This window comes from Xiphophorus couchianus, chromosome 4 (genome assembly GCF_001444195.1).
Source record: "Xiphophorus couchianus chromosome 4, X_couchianus-1.0, whole genome shotgun sequence".
Taxonomy (NCBI): Eukaryota; Metazoa; Chordata; class Actinopteri; order Cyprinodontiformes; family Poeciliidae; genus Xiphophorus; species Xiphophorus couchianus.
Genome location: NC_040231.1, coordinates 7263976 through 7288244, shown reverse-complemented (window position 1 = coordinate 7288244; position 24269 = coordinate 7263976). Strand labels below are relative to the sequence as shown.

At 37.5% G+C, this 24269-nt stretch overlaps 1 protein-coding gene across 8 annotated transcripts in view; it reads right to left on the bottom strand.

Annotated features, from left to right (window-relative positions):
* Window positions 1–7014: 7014 nt before the first annotated feature.
* Window positions 7015–24269, bottom strand: part of celf6 (CUGBP Elav-like family member 6) — a 159752-nt gene continuing 142497 nt past the window's right edge. For 7 of the 8 annotated variants that reach the window (XM_028015081.1, XM_028015084.1, XM_028015080.1 and 4 more), the window contains 2 exons: window positions 23417–23566; window positions 7015–15125 (listed from right to left, as the gene is read on the bottom strand). In XM_028015081.1, the coding sequence (XP_027870882.1) occupies window positions 23439–23566 (128 nt within the window). In that variant the 3' untranslated portion in view covers window positions 7015–15125; window positions 23417–23438. Of the gene's footprint in view, window positions 15126–18343; window positions 18416–23416; window positions 23567–24269 lie in introns of all 8 variants that reach the window. The other variant, XR_003595198.1, reaches the window with a different exon arrangement.

The window sequence follows — 24269 nt, the reverse complement described above, 5'->3', positions numbered from 1 at the left end:
ACATTTCTTACACACACTTGGTTATGCTTTCTTATGCTTGGTGCATGCTTATTTATTTTACGGTATGTGGTTGATGCAATTTTACCCCTGGCTCTATGTCTCGTAACTATTTCCCCCCAAAAAAGAAGCAAAGTGAGATGTTTTGTGAGACAGAAGTGACATCTACTGTATATGTCAAAGGAAGGTTTTGCCAATTATTTAAAAAGAGATTTTTCAGAAGGTAAAGTTCCAGTTTTTATGTGTTAATGTAATGGTTGCATGAAGCTGGGTTGTTAAAGAAGGCTCTACTGAAGTGTGAAGATGAGTTCTCTTTTCTTACCAAGGTAACTGGAGATTTAGACTATAGGTGAATTTTACATCCATCTGATTGATAAAAACTTCACAGGGGCAGTATTAAGCTTTATCTAGTGTCAATGATTAGGAATAAACTGCTCATAAAGAAACATGGTAGAGTAAACCATACTTTGTTTTAAAAGCCTTTAACAATTATTCCCTTATTTGACTGTGACTTGAAATATATTTCTCATTTAACAACATTCAAGTGTTCTGGGGTGTCACAATGAAGGAAAGTACACTTCCTCCCATTGTGCTGGTGAACGAGGTCAGACAGACAAACAACAACATGTTCAAGTTCCACCTGTCTGCATTACCTCCAGCCTAAATCTCTTTTGTCTCCTGCTTCTACATCTCCCGCTGTATCCCTTGCTTTAATTATCTCCCTTTTCAATCCCGGCATCTTCAAGCCCCATCAATGCTTCTTAATTTTCATCAATACAGCTGCAGTCTAAGCTCTCGACACCTGTCTAGTCACCATGGCAACCTCACCTCTGACAACAAAGAGCTCTGTAAGACAGGGCTCTCTGTATTCCCCTTGATTGGATATTGATTAAGCTTTTGTAATACATAATAGGATCAAAGGGATTGTAGAGCTTTGCTTACCCAGGTCTTCTTCACACTTTCATTTAGTTATAATTGTTTGTTATTTCAGAATTTGCATGTTAAGGTGGTTGGAATGGAAATTTTCCACCCTCAATCATACCCATTCACACCCTATTCAAGACAGTGTACAAAAAACGTTACCATAACACCTTCAAAAGAACAAGAAGAAGAAAATTTAGAAATACAAATTTAAAATTTATTAATTGCACTTTTAAATTTGAGTGTCATAAGTTAGACTTTTACTCAGCAAAATGTTTTCTATTACAGAACATGCCTGTTGAAGTGTGCAGATGCTCCCAAATGCTTGAGTGTCCCTAATGGATGCACTGACAGATTAATGGACACCAACATTCAAATTCTAAATGCATGGTAAGTGGAAGGAATATGGTAAATATTTCTGTTGGACATAGTTAAGAAGCTGAAAGGCCAATTATTCACAATTACTTTCAAACAACGTAGGATGGGCAAATGACAGAAATTTAAAAGCACATAAAGTGATGTCTGCAGTCTAAACTATGATAAAATGGCATTACTTCATTATAAATCTAGTAAGCTTGGAGTCAGAGGCCTCCCAACCACACCTAAGTTCAATAGCATTACCCCAATTGAAACAGTCATAATTGGAAGCATAAAAACTACAAGTTTTAGTTGTAATTTTGAGTGTGACTCACCTGAAATCAGTAGCATACATGGTGCCATTTAATCTATTTGTAAACATATTGCTTCCCAAATGCTGTAAAAAGACATAAGATATTGTTGCTTTATCCAGGCTGGAAAAAGCAACAATGCAGGTGAAGTGTCAGATATAATTGGATCAAAGATATACAGTATATTTTCACTTTTATGATACAGTTTCCTTTAAGTTCAGACTATATTCTAAAAACCTGTCAGTTACTTTAAGATTCATTCTTAATGGTTGAGTTGATAGGGCGTGTGGGAACTTATAGCAAGCATGGAAGAGAACAGGTGGTAATGACATAACATAAGCACATATGATGGACAAGACATCTTCATAACTTAATGACGTATCTCTGACTTTAAAGACTATGCTACAGAAAAAAATGAGGATATATTATTGCCTGAATACTGTATCTTTCAAATTAACCCAAGACCACTTGTGATTGGCCAGTCAGCTGCTCATGATGTCTTCTTCCCTATAAGTCTTCAAAGTTTTATTCAAAGGTAACTGGAATTCTCCCGTTATCTTGGAGATGGTTCATCTCATCAGGAGGTTTCTTCAGTTCTGAAATTTAATTTGGAAGTATCCAGCTTATAAGTTGTCATCGGAAACAATCACACTGATAAGACATTAAAGATCACTAATGAGGTTACTATTATCACTAACAAGGCCATTGAGGTCACATGAATCTCTGGTTGAACTCTCTATTCAATTCCCTGGTGGTGTCATACAATCCCAGCAAGTCCCCTACAATATCAACATGCGCATTGTTTTGGTCATATGTCCCATGGTGTGAGTTTTTGTGAAACTTCCTGGGAATATGAGTTAAGGTTGCATAGTAGATGTTAGATTAAATTTGAGGCCACCTCCTGTGTTCAAGGTACGCTTTTCATGTTTCACATAGATGACTTCTTTCACTACTCTGTCAAACTGTCTGCCTTGTCCAAAAATGTGCATATTATTGTCTTCAAAGGAGTGTCTTCTGGAGACTTATCTTTTGATGGCTCTTCACAGAAGAGTCATCTAATCAGATCAAGACTCAACGATTCATCTACATCTCAAGGACAAAGGATTGTCTGCGATTTAGGGTGGGTGAATGATGTGAACAAGTTTTCAACAGGTTTGATCAGACACTCATGCAACCCCCAGCCCAGTCTCACCTGCTGCAAGCCCCCTTATCTTTGATGACTGCTTGCTTTTCTTCCCCAAACATCACACCTCTCAGATCTCAGCCATCACCCACCCCCACTGCTTTAGAGAACTCCAGCCTGCCCTCCTTCTGCACCATCTTGTCTCTTTCAACACCTCAGGTGAGAAACGAGCTGCAAAAGATCAAGGTGCAAAAGGTCACAGGTCCAGTTGGCATCAGCTCCAGACTCCTGAAGTGCTCCACAGATCATTTGTGTGGCATCAGAGAATACATATTCAACAAGTCTGAAGCTGGAGATGATGCCACAGCTATGGAAGACTTCCTGTGTGGTACCAATGGAGAAGACCACTCATTTGAAGGATCTCAGCAGCTACAGGCTGGGAGCACTAACCTCAAATTTGATGAAGACTAGTGAGGTTGGTCCTCAACTATCTTTGCTCTCTGGAGAGTTCTTTGTTGGATCCACTATAGTAGGGATAGTACAGTCTTCGCATCGAGGGGGATGATGCCATCATTTACTTCTTGCACCGATTTCTTATCCACCTGAAAAAACCTGCAAACACTGTGAGGATTTGTTCTTTGATTTCTTCTGTACTCTTAATATCATGCAGTTATAAAGTGAGTGGACCACCATCTTTTCTAGTGGAAACTCGACTACTATTTTGGCCAGCCATAGTTTGCAAGATTACAGGAGCTGTGTCTCTAACAAGCTAGTCGCAGTATCGGAGTCCCTCATGAAATTGTGCTGACACCCTTCCTGTTCACTATTTATGCTCCAGACCCCTCAATCAAATCCCCAAGCTGAATCTACAAAAGTTATTTGATGACACTTGCGATGATAGTCGGCCTCATCACAAGTGCAGTAGAGTCAGTACAGACAGTGGACATAAGACTTTGTTGGTCAGATGGTGACCTGTGGAGTTATCATCTGATCAACACAAGGAAAACAAAAGACCTCGTGGAGGATTTCCACAGGTGAAAATCCACCACAATGACACTGGTGAACATCAATGCATTGTGGACATTGAAAGGACTTTTATAAGTACTAGGTGTTCACTTGAACATTAAACTAGACTGGAGTCACAACACAGATGCTCTTTACAGAAAGGGTCAGAGCACACTCTACGTGATTAGGATACTGATCTTTTTGAGTTCAGTCAGAGGTTGGAAGACACTTTTTGACTCTGTGGTGGCTGTTGAAGCAGCAATGCATCTACCATTGAGAGGATGTGATTAGATAAATATATCAGAAAAACCAGCTTTGTCATAGGATGCCCCCTCATCCTGAAGGTAGTGGCAGGAGACAGTCCTGTCTACCAGCATCTGTAAGACTTAATAAACATCACTGCTCCCAAGTCAAACCCATTGAGTTTTCACATCCATACTGTTTTTGGCATAATTTAAGTTCTTGTAAATACTCTGATGGTGTTTTTATAGACATACACATTTTGTATTTAAAAAAAGAAAAACACAATTGAAAGCATCTTCTAATCTGAGAATGCTAATTTTATTGACTATGCATATTTATTTTTTTTTTCTTATATTATAAATATGCCCTTAATGTACTGTCTCATATTCATATTTAATTTTATAATGTAAGTTTTGCATGAATCTGCATGCTTCCATGTCTTTCACTTGCTTGTATACTCAAATGTACTCACTGATGGACATAAAAGGTTGTTTCTACTCTATGTTCTATTCTATTTATTTCTTAGACAAAATGTGCATTAATGGGATTGAACAGCACGGTAGTAAAGTCAAAAATGGACACTAAAAGTCAGAAGTATTGATGCTGAGCTTTTTACTTGACTTCATCTTAACAGAGCTTTGTCAATTCAATGTTAATCAAGATCACCGATAAAGCACACAGTAGCACTTTACTATACAGAGGATTCTACATCAAATTGACAAATTTACAGGGAAGATTTTGAGTCATACAAGACAGAGACGTGTGAACAACAGCGTTTTTACTCTACACTGACAATTGGGGATAAACCTGAAAATGGCAAAGTACCATGTTTTGAACAATCTGACCTTTTTTTTTATCCAGCTCAAACAAGGATAAAGACAACAAAATGTAATAACTTTCCCCTATCCAATCCATACTTCATGATTATCCCTTACACCAAAACATCGCAAAAAATGGAACTGTCAAAAGAGTCTTGTTGTTCCATTTTCTTTCCCCTGGTCCCCCTTCCAGAGACAAACAAACAAACGCCTGTTAGCACATTTCATCAGCTTTAGGGGTTACAGAACAGATTGAGTATCGACAACGGTGGCTGTCGAGGCTTATGGCTCAAAGGCAACCGTCGGGGAAAATCTCAGGAGTAGGAGATGCAATCGAAAGGACCAAAATAATTCAGCAGGACTCGCTCCAGGAACAATCCAGTTTGTCATGTGGAATCACGGACTGTCTTGCAGCACAATGAGAGACAGTCTCCAAGGACTCTGCTCAGAAGTCAGCATGTGAATGGGTAAGAGTTAGTGCCCCAACTGACCACTCATTACCTTTTTATCACCTGCAAATTTAGCATCCATAAATCTGTTTCCACACCAATGGTGCGACGCAGATACACAAAAGAGACTCATCAACGAGAAACGATGTTATGTGTCTTGGGATGGCTTGGGCATTGATGTTTCCTAGTGTATTACACTCTATTCTGAAAACAGATAGTATGACAGTTTTCCTCCTGATGGCAGCGGCGGTTTCTGATGTTAGTGACATGGCACACCGTTCAGGGTGCAGATACGTAAGGGGGTAGCACATTTTAAACAACAAGCAAGTTCAGTTAAGTTTCTTCTTATAAAATAATTTCCTATTGCTTTTGTCCAGCCAATGCAAATTGGGTGCATCCCTGTGTGGTGCATAGCAAAAACACTATTGATTTAAACCAGGGCTGGAAAAAAAGACATATTTTCCTCATTGTCCTTTGGTGTTTAGGCTTAGTTCTCACTACCTTTCTGTACCTAAAGTATAAGTGCAGTAAAGAAGTAGATTTATATTATTGTTTTTTTCTGTCAACTTAATTGTTAAGGATAAGCAAATGTTAATGTTCTGCAAACATAACCAGAATAAATCCAAAATGCAGTAATTTTGGATTTACACCTGTTAGCACATTTTGGACAAACGCCAGTTAGCTAACAGCTGATGAAGTGAACAACATACAAAGAACTTCAGACCTTAATTGCCAATGTTTACAAGTTAACAATAACGAAGAGAATCAAAAAGTGGCATCTTTATGTTTTGTAAAATATATGAAATAATGAGACAAAAGTAAAACATTTTGTAAGATGTGTGACCCATTACATTAAACCAAATTCAGAACAATGTGATTAAGAGAACATTTAAACACACTAGCATGATTGTGTGCAGCTGCTTTAGTGCTTCCGGACCTAGTTGATATTCAATTGATGGAACCATAAATTACACTTTCTACCAGAAAATCCTGAAAGAGAATTCCCAGCAATCTGACTTGAATCTAAAGCTTATTTTCACTATGCAAAAGGATGATAATAAGCATAGCAGCAAGTCTACCTCTAAACGATAAAAAAAGAAAAGAAAAAATACTTCATGGGAGTAGCCATCAACATCCAGTCATTAGGTTGAGAGGGCAAGTACTTTTCATTCAGTTTCAGGCTAGCATTTGTCTCCTAGAATGAGATTTTAATTATTGCTAAGAGGAAAAAAAATACCGTCTTTTATCCTATTCAGAATCATCAGTGAGCAGTAACTTATCTTAACAGTTTGCATGTGTGGGAGGAAACCAGAAAACACAGAGAAATTACCCTTCTCACTTATATATGGCATTTTTTAGTGTAGTGTTTTCCATTGGAGAAGTAAGAGGCAAAGCTTTGATTAACTGTTTTCCTCCTACTTAGTTACAGATGATAATGAGCAGTACTCATAGAATCTGATATTGTTTCTACTGTAAAATCTTCTGGGGACAAGAGCTGAATATCCATTTCCCTTTAATCAATTCACAATTTATTCCCCTCCCTCTTTCAATCTCCCTTCCATTTATTATGCATTATTCGCCCTTTTTAAACTATTCTCTACTAACCGTCTTATCTAATTTGGTATTCGGATATGGTTAGAGCTGTTAGCTCAATTAATACAATGACATGCCCTCTGCAATCCATGTAACATTAGGACACATACTCATTTAAACCTCTGCACAAGACATGATAAATCCATACCTTAAAAATGCATTCTTAACGGGGTACCTTGAATAAATAACAGACAAAAGAGTTTTCGTCTTCTACAGGACTGTGCTTTATTTTAGTCTAAGCAGAATATAATAACTAGAGAACTACAGAGTTCAGGATCACTATGGGAGATATCATCCCGAACCAGGGAAACGGGCCCCAGCCAGCGGTATTTAAATTACATTTCTGTTTGAAACAAAAAAAGCAGAAACATTAACTCAAAATCTTTCAAATCAAAGAAGAAAAAAAAAACATGATTATTTTTAAAATACCTAAGAAAATTATAATAAATTTTGAACATTTAATAAAAACTGAAATTACATAGTGAAGCTGGGAATGTAATGATTTATAATACAAAAAATATGAACGTAGAATAATGAACACTTTAAAGGTTCTCAATGAATGCTTGATTGAAGCAAACTGCTCAGCTAGCTGAGTTTGTTTACATTTTGGTCCTTGTAACCAATGGAAATGGAGGTGGACAACCACATCCATATTTGTGTCACAATGGGCTTGAGGCTAAAACTGAATCTGGCTAAATGTTTGCTTTAAAGAGCTTTTGGCATCCTCAGAATAAAGTGTCTGACCACTCTTCACAGGTAGTGCTGGGTTTAAGGCAGAATTCCCAACTCACTTTTACAAACCGACTCGACTGGAGCAAAGTGGTGTCACATGATCTACTGTTGGCACAGTGTCTTTAGTGGATTGACTCACATTAAGTAAGAAGCTGTGGTTGAAACATCCCTTAGGAAGGAGCAGAGAATATGAAGCTCAGAGATATGTCAATGATGACAAATAACCCTGAAAAGAATAAAGACATAAAAAGGGTACTGTTACAGGACACCAACAGTGGTTAAAAGACAATAATATATGACAGCATAGGTCCCAAAACCAATAGGATGGCAAAATTTGATATTTTTTGTCTGGTTTTTTCCTTTTCTCTTTGTTTTGTTTGAGGTTATATTTTCTTTGCTTTGAAATACCACAAGGTCTCAAGTAAGATTTTTTTTTCTTTTTTCCAACAAACCTAAACCATTAGGACTCAGTTGTGCAATAAACTCTTTTTTTCTGAATCCACGGACCAGGTCCATCAATCATCCTTTTACAGTGCAGTTTGCTAATTCTTGTATTGATTTAATAGCTTTCAGAGAGAAAAATCTCTTTGAACTCGTCCATCCACAGGGGATTTCACACAGGGATTGTACGGCCCCAAAAATAAAGAAAAACGATCAAAGGATATCCGATTAAACCTTGTGACAACGGGTTTGCCCAGCTTCAGCGGTTAATAACACAACAGAGTGGAAAAAATAAAGAAACATTTACTGATATGAGTATAAAATCCCCCTTTTTAAACAACAGTGTTTCACTTTACAAGAAATAAAAACATTTTATCTTCTGCTTTTGATAAATTATTCAATATGTTCCTTTTCTCAGTTTCACTGAAATATATTAGCCATTCTTTTATTTTTTTTTACGTTTGAACATGATCTAATGTACGACCTATAAAGAAAGATAAACAGAATTTAAAAATAAGCTATATTGTATGTACAGGTATAATGCAGCTGTCTGGTTAGGAGAACAGTGGCAGACTGGATCAAGCAATAAGGGGTTCTGCTGGGATTGCTTTGTTGTTTGTCCGTTCCTCCAGTGTCAGCCTAACCATGTATGTATAGTTTCAAACCTTGTGTCATAAATGCTTGAATCCAAAATGGTTTATGTACATGCTAAACAAACTGGTACCTGGAGAGGAAAAGCCTCTGTAACTGCTGCAAAAGCCTAAATGTTTTCTTGTGATTAATTTCTTAAAGTCTACTCGTAGCTGATGTTTTCTTCTCCTTTTTGCCTCTAAATTGTCAAGCACGGAGCGTTTGTACAGACGGATGAACTCTACTGTCACTGCCATATCTGTTCATCAGCCCCAATTGGACTAATCCAATTACTGCACCGGCAATCTTTCTTCTGTCAGAAAAATCATGACATGACGGTGTACACGGAATCTTAATTAACGGATCATTTTGGGGCCATGGCTTAGGTCTGACACTAAGTCAAATAATTTCTAAGCCTTGGTCCGACGCTTTCGGTTGTAGGATGCATGTTCACAGCCCAAACCTAAGGGGCTTAAGAGGACTTAAACTCTCCTAAATCCCTGCACTGCTGTGGATACATTTTATAGTGACATCATTGTCCCACAGAGTTGAGCTTCTCAACACAAGTTGCTATAGAGCCTTGCCCTTATTAGTGTTTCAAAGGCTATTTACATTAAGAAATACAGAAAAAAAGTCTTGACCTTTATTTCTTGGTGTTGTTAAATGTCGCCACACACACCTTAAGTCTTTTTCTGTGCATTCTGGTGGATATTAAGATGTGTCTTTGTTACTCTTGGAATTGAATTATGACCATTTAGGTCCAAACCGAGAATTTGTTGATATATCAGTCCCCTCTGCTGCCTCACACTGTCTCCCTATTTGTCTGCTCGACCTTTTCAGGATCAGGGTTAAGGCAAGGCTCTGAACCTCTCCACTAATCATGACATCATTGTGCCTGATGCCCTGAGCATTGGGAGCGATTTTGTGGAGTTTCAGTTTAGCACGCAGCACCCCCCCACCAGCACCAACACCACCCAGTGCCTGTTTCCACTATTCCCACCCACCATCTTTTTCTATCCAAAATTCCATTTCCAGAGCAAAACCCTTTTAGGTGCCAAAATGAGACGATGGAACAGCTCTTTCCCAATGCAGCTATTAAATGAGAGGCATTAATTTCTTCCCTCCTGTCCAACAGGTTCCTTTAATTATCTCTCTGCTTTCAGTCAATTACATTTTGCTTCCTTTCCTTGACAATCACCACTATTTCAGAGTGTTATGCACCCAGTGGGTTGGATATTCATATTCCACTCTATTCCTCCAAGAATATATGCAACGCTAAACAACAAGCCTTGCAAGTAATAATATGCATGCATCTTTCTTATTTCCTTGCTAAAATATCTCATCAATTTAGAAACCTTTTTTTAAGTTCATGTTAAAAGAGCAAATCAGAGCCAAAGCAATATTTAATTTCATAAATGATGACACACCAGAGTGAAATGCTGTTCACTCTGATTGTTTCTAAATTTGTTTCACCTAACATCTAACACTAAAGTTCATCGGGATTATTTGTGATTTTTGTGTGTGTGTGAATTTAAATGTGAAAAGTGAGCTGTGCAAATGCATTCAACCCCATTATAAAGTTACACCTCATAAATTTAATGCAACCACATTCATTCAAAAACCACATAATTGATAATCTGTGTAAATTTTAGTATGCTGTGTGTAATTTGATTACACTGTTCTATAAAGACCTCATGGGTTTGTTAGAGAAAAAAAAGCTCAACAACAAGAAAGCTAAGGAACAGCAAACAGATCAGGGATAAAGTTGTGGAGAAGCTTGATGCCGGGTTAAGTCATACAACACCCCACAATCAGTCATCTAGAAAATGGAAAAAGTATGTCAGAAATGCAAATTTCCTAAAGCATCTACCTAAAACAAGCCTGAAAGAATTCATCAGAAAAGAAATCCAGGGTCTTCATCATAGAACATGGCGATGGCTGGATCATGCTGTGGGAATTCTTTACTTCACTAAACAGGGCAATTTGTTGGAGTTCATATGAAGACAAATGGATCTAAGGGCAGGGGCTAGAAAATAAAACATGTTAGGGCCACAAAGACTGAGACAAAGGCTCAACGTCCCAAAGAACAACAAACCTGAACATACAGGTAGAGATGCAATGTAGTGGTTTTGGTGAAAGCATATTAATGTGATAGAATGACCCATTCCAGGTGGACACAGTCTGCCAGATGTGCAAAGCTGTTAGAAATAAACCTCTGAATGTGTCTGCATCAAACAGTGATTCTACAAAGTGTTAACTTGGGGGGTCTGAATACATATGTACTCCACACTTTAGAGTTTTTAAGTTTGTAGAACAATATTGAAAATCATGTGTGCTTTTACATCCACTTCATAATGAATGCACTGCAAGGCATTGTATGTGAACAATGCTAATAAAATACTTTGAAGCTTGTGGTCGTAACATAGCAATTCTGATAAGTTGTATGAAAGCTTTTACTTAGTTCTATATTATTAGAGACAAAGTCCTAACTAACCTTTACCTATATCAACTTTCAGGAAATATGCAAAATCACAATTTGGTAACTTAGTAGTTGCCACTTTTTAGGGTTCAGAGACTGAAAGAGAAGCAGACTTAAATTTCAACAAGCAATGTAAAACTCTAAAAACAAACTTTCTGTCTCATTTTGGTAGCTCTAGTGCACATACGCCACTGTCTCTGCTTTCAATGCTCAACACTTCAGCACCATCCTTCCCAGGGTGTAAAGGTAATCGGAGCACCCTTGTTAAAAGTGTTCAAGTGCTAGTTTCACATTTCCTAATTTAGCTCTGGCATAGCAGGTACATGCTACATGAATGTTGCACTATCAGCCAAGCTAGACAGCAGGAGGCTAAGCTGGGCTGGATTTTGGCTCACTGGGGACTCAACCTGCTATTAGGAGAGAAAACACTACAGCATCTGATTTAAGATGGAAAAGTTCAGTGGAGCGTGCATGCAAGATTTATGTTACTGAGTGTATTTTAGGGATTGCCAAGACAAGCATGGAACATTCAATTGCTCATTGAACATTACTCTGCCAACTGACGGCTTCTGCTTCAAACAGATAATAAACACAAACTGTTCAGAGGATGCAGCCTTTTTCTAACCCACTTCATGCATTCTTCGGCATTTATACCAAAGGTTACGTAGGGAAAAAGTACAAGAAGAAATGTTATGTAATAATTCCATTACAAAATAAGCAATTCGTTGGACATCATTCTTCTCTGAAGAGCTGTGCTTCTGCATATTATGTTACAGTTGAGCAAAAGTGTGCTTTGGAAGTCTCTTAGCAGAAATACAAGGAGGGAAAAGAAACTAGTCTGAGCAAGTTGTTTTGTAAAATTGGTTGACCTCTATTGCCAACTGCTGAGAAGCAATTTTGTTGCGGATACACAGGACTCTCAGCTGCTACGAGAGCAGGATTGGACATTTCCCACAAAATTGTTGGTTTTGACCCATTTTATAAGCAACTGTTTTTGGAACAGTTGTTGAGCAGGGAAAGCTAATGCTTTGCTTGACTTTGCACTACTATTTTAGTTTTTGGCACTGCCAATCTGCTCTGCAATTTTAAGGCCAATATGGATTGTTTTGTTTTGCATTCCCCATCCACTCTCCTGGTAAATGTGGCTGTGTTAGTGATGCCAGGTCAGCTGTCAGCAGCCTTGCCAAGGAGTAGGCACAGACATAATTCTCCCTAATCTTCCTTCTGTCACCCATGTGCATGTTGGGAACCATCTCTGCCATCATTGGGTCCAGGTGATTATCCCTGTGATTTTTCACTTCATTGCTGCTAATGTATAGAGGCTTATGATTGTGGTGTGATTAGGGAATGTTGAAAAGCATGTTTAATATAGTGCAAGAGATAATTGAAGTGTAGTGAGCACACGCAGTAGCTCAGTAGGTTAAAATAAAAAATCAGTGGGGTTATGGTGAACAGCTGTGATTTGAAAGGGCGTGTGTAATGTTCAAACATTAAAAAAGTCCCAATAAGACAAGGTGGTTGACAAAGCTTGGATCAAGACCTTAAGCCCACTTAAATGACAGAGGTGGAGCATTAGAAAAATGGAATGCGCTGGCACTTCTTTTGGTTAAACTCTCCGCGTTGTTGTGTCAAAATCTTGAGGAAAGAGAAGGCAAGAAGAAGAGTCCAAGCAGGAAATATGATCTGTTTGGAAATAAATACGGGTTCTTCGGAAGCATACATTACAGATCCATAATATTTGTCGCCAAAGGCTTGACTGCCATTTCTAATTCTGTCAGCAACATTGTGCTGCAACAACCATGAAGCATCACTTAAGAAGGATGTAAATGTGATAAGCCACTGATTTCCTCTCTTCCTGCTCAACTCCTTCTTGCCTTGCCCTGCCTCTTAATGCCAGCTGTCAGTGCTCAGAAGGGCTGGTTTAAGGATGCGAGCTGGTGTTCTGCAGAGCAAATTAGGAAGTGCTCATAGTGACTGAAAACAACCAGAGCTCCTCCCTGACTCCAAACATATTGATTGGGCTTTACAGAGGAGTCCACATGTACAGCTCTAAAACAGTCAAAAAAGGCAACAGGACTCTAAATCAAAAAGTGACAACACTAGAGTGCTTTACTCTGAAAAGCTATGGATGAGTTGAGCGAGGATGATGAGTGGTTCCTACATTTCATAGATTTAGTCTGTTTAAGCAGTTGCTTTTACTCATAACTTCCATGTTTTATAAAGTGAAAAAAATGGTCAGGGAATATGTTTAAAGTAAAATTTGTATAATTTAGGTTCAGCTGAGCTAAATGAGCCTTAAAAGCCTACCCTATTTCTCCTTGAATGTATTAGATTAAATTTGTGTTTATTTTTATCTGCTAACAAATAAGATGAAACTTTTGTCACTCTAAACTGCAATGCCTCTGCTAGACACAGACAGCCTAGTCTTATCATTCAGACATCCCTGCTTTTTTTTTTTTTTTCGGCGTTAACTTGAGGAGAGAACCACAAGGTTAGTTCATTGCTAAACACAGTTCATTCTCCTGGCAGTTTCAGTAGCTGTTGCCCTACTCCTCCTCCTCTCGTGCTTTTTCGCTGTTCTCTTCATGGTCATCTATCTGTCTTTTATCCATCTTATTTCAATCATGTGTGGCTTCAAAATATACACTTCATGATGCAATACAAAAGGTCAAGGGGATTGAACAGAAAGAGAGGGGAAAAACAGACACCCCATGTCCATTTGACTTGGTCTTTACAGTGGATTGTCGCTTGAACACAAAGGCCAGTGAGAAGCCTTAAATATCTGCACGCTGTCCAGCACAGACATCACGGAGTTCAGTTTTCTTTGTCTCTTGTTTTCCTTTTTAGTCTGCTAGATCAGTCTCTTTAGCTGTCAGAGAGTGCAGTGCCTTATACATCATGATGAGTGGGATATCCAGTGGCTGTTACCTTTACATATAAGAAAAAAAAAAAATGAACATGTGCCGTCCAAAGGCATGGATAAATGTTTTTGTTACTCCGTCTTTCACCAACCTTTAATGGGAAATTAAATGATTTTTTTTAACAACAGCAAAAATTTGCAAATGTACTTTTTTCTAGTATACATCACTATTCTACAACCTGCTGCTAAAATCAGCATCCAGAGCGAAAGATCAGCCTCTATACTACGACTCCATGTCTTTTTTATACATTATTTCCATTTTCTTTTATTCATTCTTACAGTAAGCCACTGGATATTGATTTAATGATTCTTTTTTTCCACTAGGAGTAAATACTTGCAGCTACAAGGTATGAGTTTTTAAATATATATTTATATATTTATATATTTATAATCTTTTAAAAAGCATTTAGTCCTTTGGTCCCTATTTCCTAAGGAATGATGCATGTAAATTATCCTGGATTTCCCCACTCCTCTCCTTTTCTTCTTCTTGTTTTTCCACTTCGATGCAGAGCTTGCCCTGTCACAGAGCACAACACCTGTGTAGGCACAAAAACCAAAATGGCAGCAGGCTGGTGTGTGTGTGTGTATATTAGTGTGTGTGTGCGCGAATGGATTTGCTTCAGTTCTTGTGTTGGCATTTGCACGTATTTATACATGTACAGAGTCTTTTTTTTTTTTAAGTTTTTCATTCATTAAGTGCAGCTTGTTTAATTTCTTGTATGTTTGGTTTATTTTTTAAAATATTTTTTAAGTGAGTTTATCTGTATCCTGTGTCAGTATGCATGCTTTGAGCATAATGAGTCTATAAAGTTTTTTTTTCCTTTTCATCATGTCTAAAAAACAGCAGCAAAAAGTTGGTCTCTGCAAAAAATCTTCTTCCACAGATGCCAAAGCAAAAAAGGGTAAAGAGAGGCATTTGCGAAGAAAGAAAAAACTAAAATGATAATAAAAAACAACAACTCTGGGATCCTTCTTTCAGTCACTCAATCTTTCAGCGGCTTTCCAGGAGGATCAAGGGACCACCCTTTCTTCATGATATGTAGCAGAACGAGGAGTCTTTGTACTTTTACTGCACTTGTGGAAATAAGGTGTTGTGGCCCTTCATCCTGTGACACAGAGAGAGGAAAAGAGAAAGAGACAGGAAAGAATAAGGTGAGTGGATTCAGGAAGGCTGTAGCAAACATGCTCAGGGTTGCTGGCTCCTGGTTATCACACAGACTGACAGGCACAGCCAACAGCGAGAGGAACAGACGGGAAGAAGAAGAAGAAGAAAAAAAAACAGTGTGTCAATCACAGCCAGAAATAAGTGGGCTAGAGGTGGGGTGGGAGATCTGTGTTAAAACCATATGGAACAGACATCTACACTGTGACAGCACTAATCCAAGGAAGGCCTAATTTAAACTGACTGGGTTCTTACTGCTCGGAAAAGAAAAGCTGCTTGAGACATTGCTGTCATTCATCTCTTTGTTAATTCCCTACAAACAAAAAAACTACAAAAGAACATGAGAGATAAAAAGAAGAAAACAAGTGTTAAAGAGAGTTAAAACTGCGTAATAATTAGAGTGACAGAAAACCGATGGTTAGAAAAGAAATGTGAACATGTCAACAAATGGCCTCTAATTTGGAAACCCTTCCCTGTCTATGTGTTGGATTGACATCATACTGCATGTGTTGGAGCTGTTAAGCACTGGATATAAAAGAATATGTTTACTGCCCATCAGGGCTAATATGCTGTGAACTATGATGCAGTTTGAAGAAAGAAAGCAAAATCACAGCAAATCACTCTTTGGGAATGAACATGAAAGGGTCTGACTTTTTGATGGGAACACATGCCTGGGTGCTCTCTTTGTTCTACCTTTCCATTTCTGTAAATGAGCTTGTTACAGTTTCATAATAGATCTGCTTTTTCAGACACATGGCCTAGATTCAAAATTATTTGTTGCGAGTAACAAAGCCAGCCCAGCCATTAGTGACATACGGCACTAACAATCCCAATTACAGATACATTCTTTTGTACGTTATAAGGGCATTTCTACCTTTAGGTGTAGCACAAATGAAACAGACAGCGGTTTTTTAAAATTTATCTATTTTTCCCACATGAAAAGAGCTTCCTTGAAAGTTATTTCAAACACCAGGTGTGTCAGATCATAAACAATAATTCTTTATTTCTTTAGAAGGTATATTAAAACTCACTTGTTACCACATTCTTAAAATGCACCATAAAAGACTCCTCGTACTTGAGAATCAGAGTTGAGGCCAGAAAAACTTTATTTCTCACTGTTTGCGCACCCCTCTCTCCTCCCTCCCACTGAGTTCAGTGAATAGAAAAACTACAGGAGGGTGAGTCGCCTGCAGCTCTTCTGAAACAGGGCAAGGGAAATTTGATGACTCCTTTCAGGATGGCCTTGGGTGTATCAACAACCAACTTGCAAAGAAAGGACCTTTTTCATTGTGAATCTGTTTGCTGTCAGTTGTTCACATATCAAGTTGTGTGACATTTGAACAGCAGAAAATATGAATTTGTTTATCAGTTGACATGCTAAAAACTACAAACACAACTACAGCGCAATGTAATTTATACACATGAAACTGTAATATTTTGTGTTCCGACTATAAACTTGAATATATTTTATTAAGGTTTTATGTGATAGTCAAACTGAAAAGTTGTAAAGTGTAAAATGAAGGAAATGTGTCACATCCTTGGGTGTTTCAGTTTAGGTTAGTGTTGGTTTTCTTAGTTTGTTATTAATGTTTGTAAGGTTTTACTGCATTCACTTAATTTCTTTATGTTCATGATTGTTAGTACTGTGCAATTACAGGTCATTTCTTTGTGTTTAATTTTTAAATATTTTTTATGTTCTTCCCTCTGTGTATTTTAGTTTATTCTCTCAGATCAGCATTAGTCTTTTAGCATTGCTTGAAATATAAAAAATCTTATAAATTTAGGGTGGCTGTGTTTGTTTTATTTAGGATGTAAAGGATTTAAGTATTGTCCAAGTGACAGTGGGATTAATGCATTTTTAGTTCTACATTTCTGTTTTTTACATGTCCGATCATTGACTATTATAAATTGATCAAGATCCCATCAAATTATAGCAATGCACAGCCTACAAATGTAGCATTTCGAAAACATGGTGCACCTGAAGATGCTCTGGTCAGTTAGGACAAAAGAGGGAAATTCTCAAAGAAATCTTTTGAGAATTTCTTGCAGAGGTACGTCTGTTATTTGAACAATCACCATGTAAAGCCTGGACATCTACAATGGAGTGGTTTCGATCAAACCATATCCACACAAAGGACACAAGTGTAGTATGTGCTGGGAATGGTTCAGTCAAAATTCAGATTTAAACTGAGCTGAGTCTGTGGCAAGACTTGAAAATTGATGTTCACAGACACTTGAAGAAATCTGATAATGTCAGCGGCTTGGTTTTCTCATGGGGAGACTGAACAAAACGTATGTCACAATTCCAGATGTTTTATTAACAATGAAAAACAACTGAAAACCATCTGCTATTTCATTTCCACTTCACAAGTACGTTACATATTTGTGATGGTATATGACGCAGATTAGCAGAAACATTTCATGAGATCTGTGGTTGAAAAGTGACAACATGAAAGTTCAAATGGCATGCTAACCAGTCAATATTTAGAGTATTTTAAGGGGACTCATTTGGTTTATGTGGGTCTACAGGTCTGCTTAATCTCTTTTATTTCTTTTGCTTTGCATCCTCATGAATAAATAAATAGGAAATGATTCTTATGTTAGACAAACAAAATGGTTTTGCAGAAGAATTCCCTGTGTAGAAGGAGTGTTACCATTCACCGAAACACAAAGGGAATACAATCTGTTACACGAACGAAGGGTCACTCTGGGTATTGCCCATCTAAAGAGCTGTGGAGTAGATGAAGAAAAAGGTCCTTTTTGCAAAATTAAATTTTGAATTTTGTGAAAGAAGGACACTGTGGACATGAATGCAAAGAGGTAGAAAAATAAAAAGTACAGTACATCCATACACACAAACCCCACAAGAGGACAAGGTACACAGTACAATGGCACAAAGAGCTAAAGGCCACTTCCAGTTATAATCACCAAACCAGTCAGCATGTCATTTTACAGGTACCAGCCAATAAGTTCATCGACTACCGCACTCCACAAACTGCCAATGTACAATATAAAGTATATATATAATATATATATGAAAGGAGGGCAGAATATAAAGAGATAGAGTTCAGAGATATCAACCAACGCCACGTCATGCAACGCAGTCACAGTCCCACCACATGACGTCATCCAGAAGAAAATGACACCATGGGTTCAACTTACAGCTGTGGGAACTTGACCCCATGACAGGTGTCGGTGGGGTGTGTGGCTATAGCGGAGAAAGGCCACCTCACACTGTGATTGGCCATGTCAGGTTGCCAGGTTGGTGGGAGTGAAAAAAAAGAAAGAAACAGTGGGATTTTCTTTTCCTTGAGTCAGATTTCAAAGAACCCCCCGTATGTTTGTGTACCACAATTTCACTTATTTTGGCTGCCAAATCAAATATATTCATTATGATCATTAAACTAGAAAAAAGACAGTACAACAGAACAAATGATATTCAGCTCAGCACAGAACATCAAAAAGGTCTTTATTTGTTCTTCTGTCTGGTGGTAAAACATTCCCAAACTGACATTTGCAGGTTAAAAGGTTGAACTTATGTTTATATTCACAAAGATAACCCTAACGGCAGAAATGCATATTTCAGAAACTTGTTCTGTCTTCAGTAATTGGATTTGCCTTGCATTGTTTGCTGTGAGGGTGGCTGTACAGTGAGTGCTTCACTGCTTTTTTGCATTAAGTTTATCTTTAAGACACAGAATGGAATTTAAGAGTAGCGAGGCTCCTGAGACCAGAAGAGAAGAATGCTGTCTGATCTGGTTTTTAATTCAACTTCAAAGCAACATTGTCAGAGTCAGAGAAAACAGCAGCCTCTGTACTTATCTACATATTGAAGTTTTTTTTTATTTACAAAGAAGCATTTTTCAGTTTGCATTTGTAGCAATTGAGATTATGGAATAACAGAATTAAAAAATATATACAAGTTACTGCTCTTTTTCAATATTTTGTTTGTGGATGTGCATCTCTGCAAATCAGAATGTTAAAAAGTAATTAAAATAATTAAATTGAAAAAGGGAAACTCAATTCATTTACACACAGAGTGATATATTTTAAGCTTCTTATTTTTATGTTACTTTTGATTAATGTGGCATGAAGTTAATGAAAACCCCAAATTAAGTTTTTCAGGAAAGTAAAATATTTGTAAGACTGATAAAAAATAAGTTTTTAATAGAAAAATGGGGCAACTGAAAAGTATTACAAGGAAACTGAACCTCATACTTGATTGGAGCTTCTTTTGCATTATTTGCTGCATCATTGCGGTGTGGTTTGGAGGTGATCAACCTTTGGCTCTGTGGGTGTAAAGGAAGCCTAGGTTATTCTGAGAGCTTTCAGCTCTTCTACATTTTTGGATCTGGTGTCTTTTTTCTTCATATTGACTTAAACCCCGTAGAGAAGCTACATGATTAAGGGCAGGGAAGTTTGCTGACCAGGCAAGCACAGATATATTAAGGTCATCAGATCAGGCATTGATGTTTTTGTCAGTGTGGACAGGTGCAATATCTTTCAGAAAAAAGGAAATCAACATCTCTGTTAGTCTTTTCATTAGATGAAAGCAAGAAGTCCTCTAAAATTTCATTGGTAGATAGCTGTGCTGACTTTGGAGTGGATGAAATTCAATTGACTGCCACCAGAAGAACATGGCTCCCAGAATCATCACTGACAGTGGGAGCCTTAAAATGGACCTCAATTATATTTGATTATGTGGATCTGCACTCTTACGTCACATATATATTTTAAATGAAATGCACAATTTTCAATCTGAGAGGACCGTGGGACAGAAATCTTTCTCTCTTTCTTTCTCTTAGATCAAGTAAGGTGCTGTTGATATTTCTAGCTAAGGATAAGCTCAACACAAGGAAGGGAACAGTTGTAGCTCATATCCTGGATACATCTCTAAATAAGAAGTTCTGACTGACACCAGTTCACACCTTGTTAATATCCCCCAAAACTGTTGAATTGTCTTTAGTGCTCTCAATAATTCTTCTTCAACACAACTTTCCATTAATATGGTTGCATATGACACTTTAAACAATAAGCTTCTTTAGCAACTATCCTTTTACGGTCTCCCTGGCTTTTTTTCTTGTGGAGGATCTCAGTGGTTGTCTGCTAAACAACTGCATAGCAGTCTTTTCCTTGATTATATTGACCATAATATAATATTTCTGTACTTAAAATGTTTTTTGTTAGTCTCATGTACTTTTTAAAATTTAACAAACAAATCTCCTTTTTTTATTAGCTTAACAATGACCACTTAAAATATATTTCTTGGTGTATTTTTAGTATAAATAGTGAGTTTTACTATTTAAAGTTAATTAACTTATAATAATTTTCACATGTATTGAGATGTTCCTGTATTGTTGTTGTTCTTTAAGAAACTAAAAACCTTTGAAACTTAAACTTTGAAAAAATAAATACAAATAAAAAATGGACTCAGTGTTCTTCTTGGCTTATTACCAGTTTTGCTGTGTTTTTTTCTTTTCTAAACTACAGCTAGAGAAATGGTCTGATAACTTCAGAGAAAGTGAAATGGACTGAGCTGGATGAAAGACAAAGGAGGACGCTGCACACACACCAACAGGCATAAACACACTTCCTGATTAAGTGACGGAATGTTAATGTGGGTAATGGATTTACTTTGTGACTTTTAAAGTATATCCTAATGACTGCTCTGTCATCCGGCAGAGTCGCAGGATATTTACCATTTGTCCCTGTAACTGTGATAAATCAAATACACCCTGCCATCTTTTTTCCTCTTTGTGTGTCAGCTTTGAAAGCTTCTCCGCAATTAGCAGGCCATAGCTCCATTCAAATGCTGTCAGGGAACTGATAGAAGGTGCATTTATCATTTGTACTGCATATGCCATCCTGTGGCTTTTAAAGAGGCACATCTAAAACAAGCAAGTGGTAATACCATGCATTCATTTATGGGGGGATTGAATCCAGGCTTATGTTATTGTAATGAAAAGTAGTCCTGCCAGTTGGGATTTGAGAGCATGCATCTATATTATTTTTGCGCTTGGCAGCTGTGGTTTGTAAACAGATGGGCGATGATTATTTGAATCAGTTGTGACACTGTGAAATTAGTCTATTCAGGGATCCTGGTGCTAAGAGCAAGCCACGTCTATATTGGTATATATGAAAGCTCATATGTTTTGGGATCAAAATGTGAAGTAATCAAGATATATGGCGGCAAGTAAACCAGAAGATCACCCAAAAAGGTAACCGTGCTATTTAGTATGATTCCTTAGTTGCTGTTGCATTTCATAGGAGTACCAGAAATATGTTCACATAATATTTAAACACATTTAGGGAAGTATTCAACAAATGCCCTGTGTATAAATTAAAACCATAACTGGTCAAAGGAAATTAAAAAAAAAATTATAATAATAATTAAAAAAATGTGATGAATTAAATATTACTGCAATACTAACATTGGAGGGTGTCCCTGCCAATGTCAGTATCTTAAACTTCTTTTTGTTTTTGTGAAGTTTAAGTCAATAGAACAGAATAGTAGAAAATAACACATTTATTTGAGTTATTAAATTCTGTTTACTTATTGCTATGTATTCTTAGGCATTAAAATAAAATGCTAGCAACATGTCCATGGAGTACCCCACTTCCCACTTCCAATCACCACAGGAGATCCTGTGGTCACTGTGGACAAGCCCCACACCCATCCCATGGCCCCACAAGGATCTGTGAGTATAGACAATGGCTGGGTGGGTCATTATTAGCACATTTATTTTGATAAAATTGCAAATGTTGCATAAGTACAGTTTAAGAATTGGTGAACATTACATAAAGTTAGTTTAGTAGCTCTTGGTATTAGTTAAAAGCAAATATTAAATATTAGATTAAAATTCGCCCCTCCTAATAAATAAATAAATAAATAGTTATTTTGGTCAGTTTCTTTTGATCAGCAATTTTATTATGATCATTTGAGATCTGAAGTTGCTCCTTGCTATTATGCATTTTCTACCTCAAAATCGACATGAGTGAAGGCACAGCATTAACTTTGCCTAGAAGTTGACTCAAATGTAATGCCGAGCTATTTTAGGCGAAACATTTTTGCCATTTGGGATTTGTAACCTACAGCTAAACACTCTGGATCTCTTGCCAATGCTACTCCAGGCAGTCAAGTAAGAAAGCACACCAATGTTGCCCCAGAGTTCCATGCAGATACAAATTTTGTTTTAATAAACCACAGAGAAAACACATTTTTGTGAAATAAAGTAACCTGATAAGAATCATTGGAAGTCAAAATTGAAAATCAAAGAAGAAAGTGCTAATATTTTTTTAGCAGCAGGCACTAAGGAAAAATGTTTTCAAACTCATACAACCTCATCATGGAAAATATCAAGAAGTTCATATGATGCAGCTTTTAAATTGAAGGCTATTGACCAGATCGATAGCCGCTGCACGTAAGCTCGCCATGAACGAATCTATGGTTCGGTGTTGGAGACGGAGGGCTGTGTCCTTAATAGCAGATTTATTTGTTATTAATTTCTCCCACTCTCCCTCTGTGGAAAACCGAGAGCGGCAGAGATACCAGTGGCTTATAGCCTGGTGCGGCTTATGTATGTACGCTTCCAGTTTAAAAAAAAACAAAACTTTGCGGGTGTGGCTTATAGTGAGGTGCGCTCTATAATCTGGAAAATACGGTAGTTTAGAGTCCATGAGATAATATTCAGAAAGGATTTTTTTATTGATTGATTTTAGTTGCCTCTGTGATGAACTCTTTGCATAAAGTCTATAATGTCTGCCCATGTGCACCAGTCAGGGGTGTTAATTATAACCTGTCAAATGACCGACGGGCTTTAAATTTTCCAGTCATTTAAAAAAATAATCGGTCAAATACGGAGAATATTCCGTTAATGCGACCTCTGGATATGACTGTTACCTTAACAGTCATGTCATGAGTCTTAGTGCAGAGACAAAGTTAGATCTCAATGAAATAGTTAAGTTTTACCACACTTTATCACATCTGATGTGAATTGAAACAAGTGATTAGAGGCAATGAGATGTAAATTATTAAGATGGTAAATCTTATTACTAAATGTTACTAAGACAAAAATTACACCTTCAAAAAAGTAAATAGAAGATCCTTTATAATGAATGGTTTCCATCATAATTTGAGACAGCTACTGTTGTAAATCAAGAAATTAATAAAGCACAAAATCTTTTAAGTCCAATGTCATTGTACACTAGTATGCTATGCCATAAGTGGTACTGCACCTGTTTATGGACAGCAGACGAGTCAGTAAGGTCGGTTGGCGTCCTTTGGCCGCTTTAGCTGCACCTTCAGCCTCTTCATGCCTATCTGGAAGCCATTCATAGCCTGGATAGCGGCCTGAGCACTGGATGGGTTATCGAAACTCACAAAGCCTGAGAAAAGGCCACAAAGTAGAAAGAAGGTGAGACAAGGGACGGGGATTGAGAACACAGAAAGGAAGGGGAGAAGACACAAAAAACACAGGACAGGTTAGATGAAAGAAAAGCAAAAAAAAAAAAAATCCTTTTGAATTTTCATCAATGACAGAACAAAAGGTCTTTGTTTCGCTTTTTAGTAGATTAATTGAAAGTCTTTGAATTTAAAAGACTGCATAAAATAACTAAAAGGCTAATAGCAGATATATTAGAAATCAAATGAAAAAGAGGTTTTTGTTACCAGGAGGTGAAAAAAATATATATCTATACACTTAATAGATTAGAGCCAACACAAATGTCTCAAACCAGATGTGCACCAGCTATAACCGGATTGTTTGAGCCTTACACGAAAAGCATCTCTCTGTGAATATATGTCTTCATTTTATGTGTGTGACTGAGCATCTGTCCAAGTAAAGAGCAGAGGGCACGGGGTTGTGATGAGACGCTCGGAGCAAGGTGTGTAGGACGGAGGTGCCTGCTGCTCGCAGTTATCATTTAGGTGCTGAGGCAGAGTGAACCAACAGCTGCCCCCGCTGGGACTCCTTGCCTCCTCTTATCAGACACCTCTGTGATTGACGGCCAGAATTTTCCGCCTGCCAGCTGATTTGATCACACCGCTATGGGTCCAATTTAATTTGGGGGGAGAGGGCAGGCTTTTGTC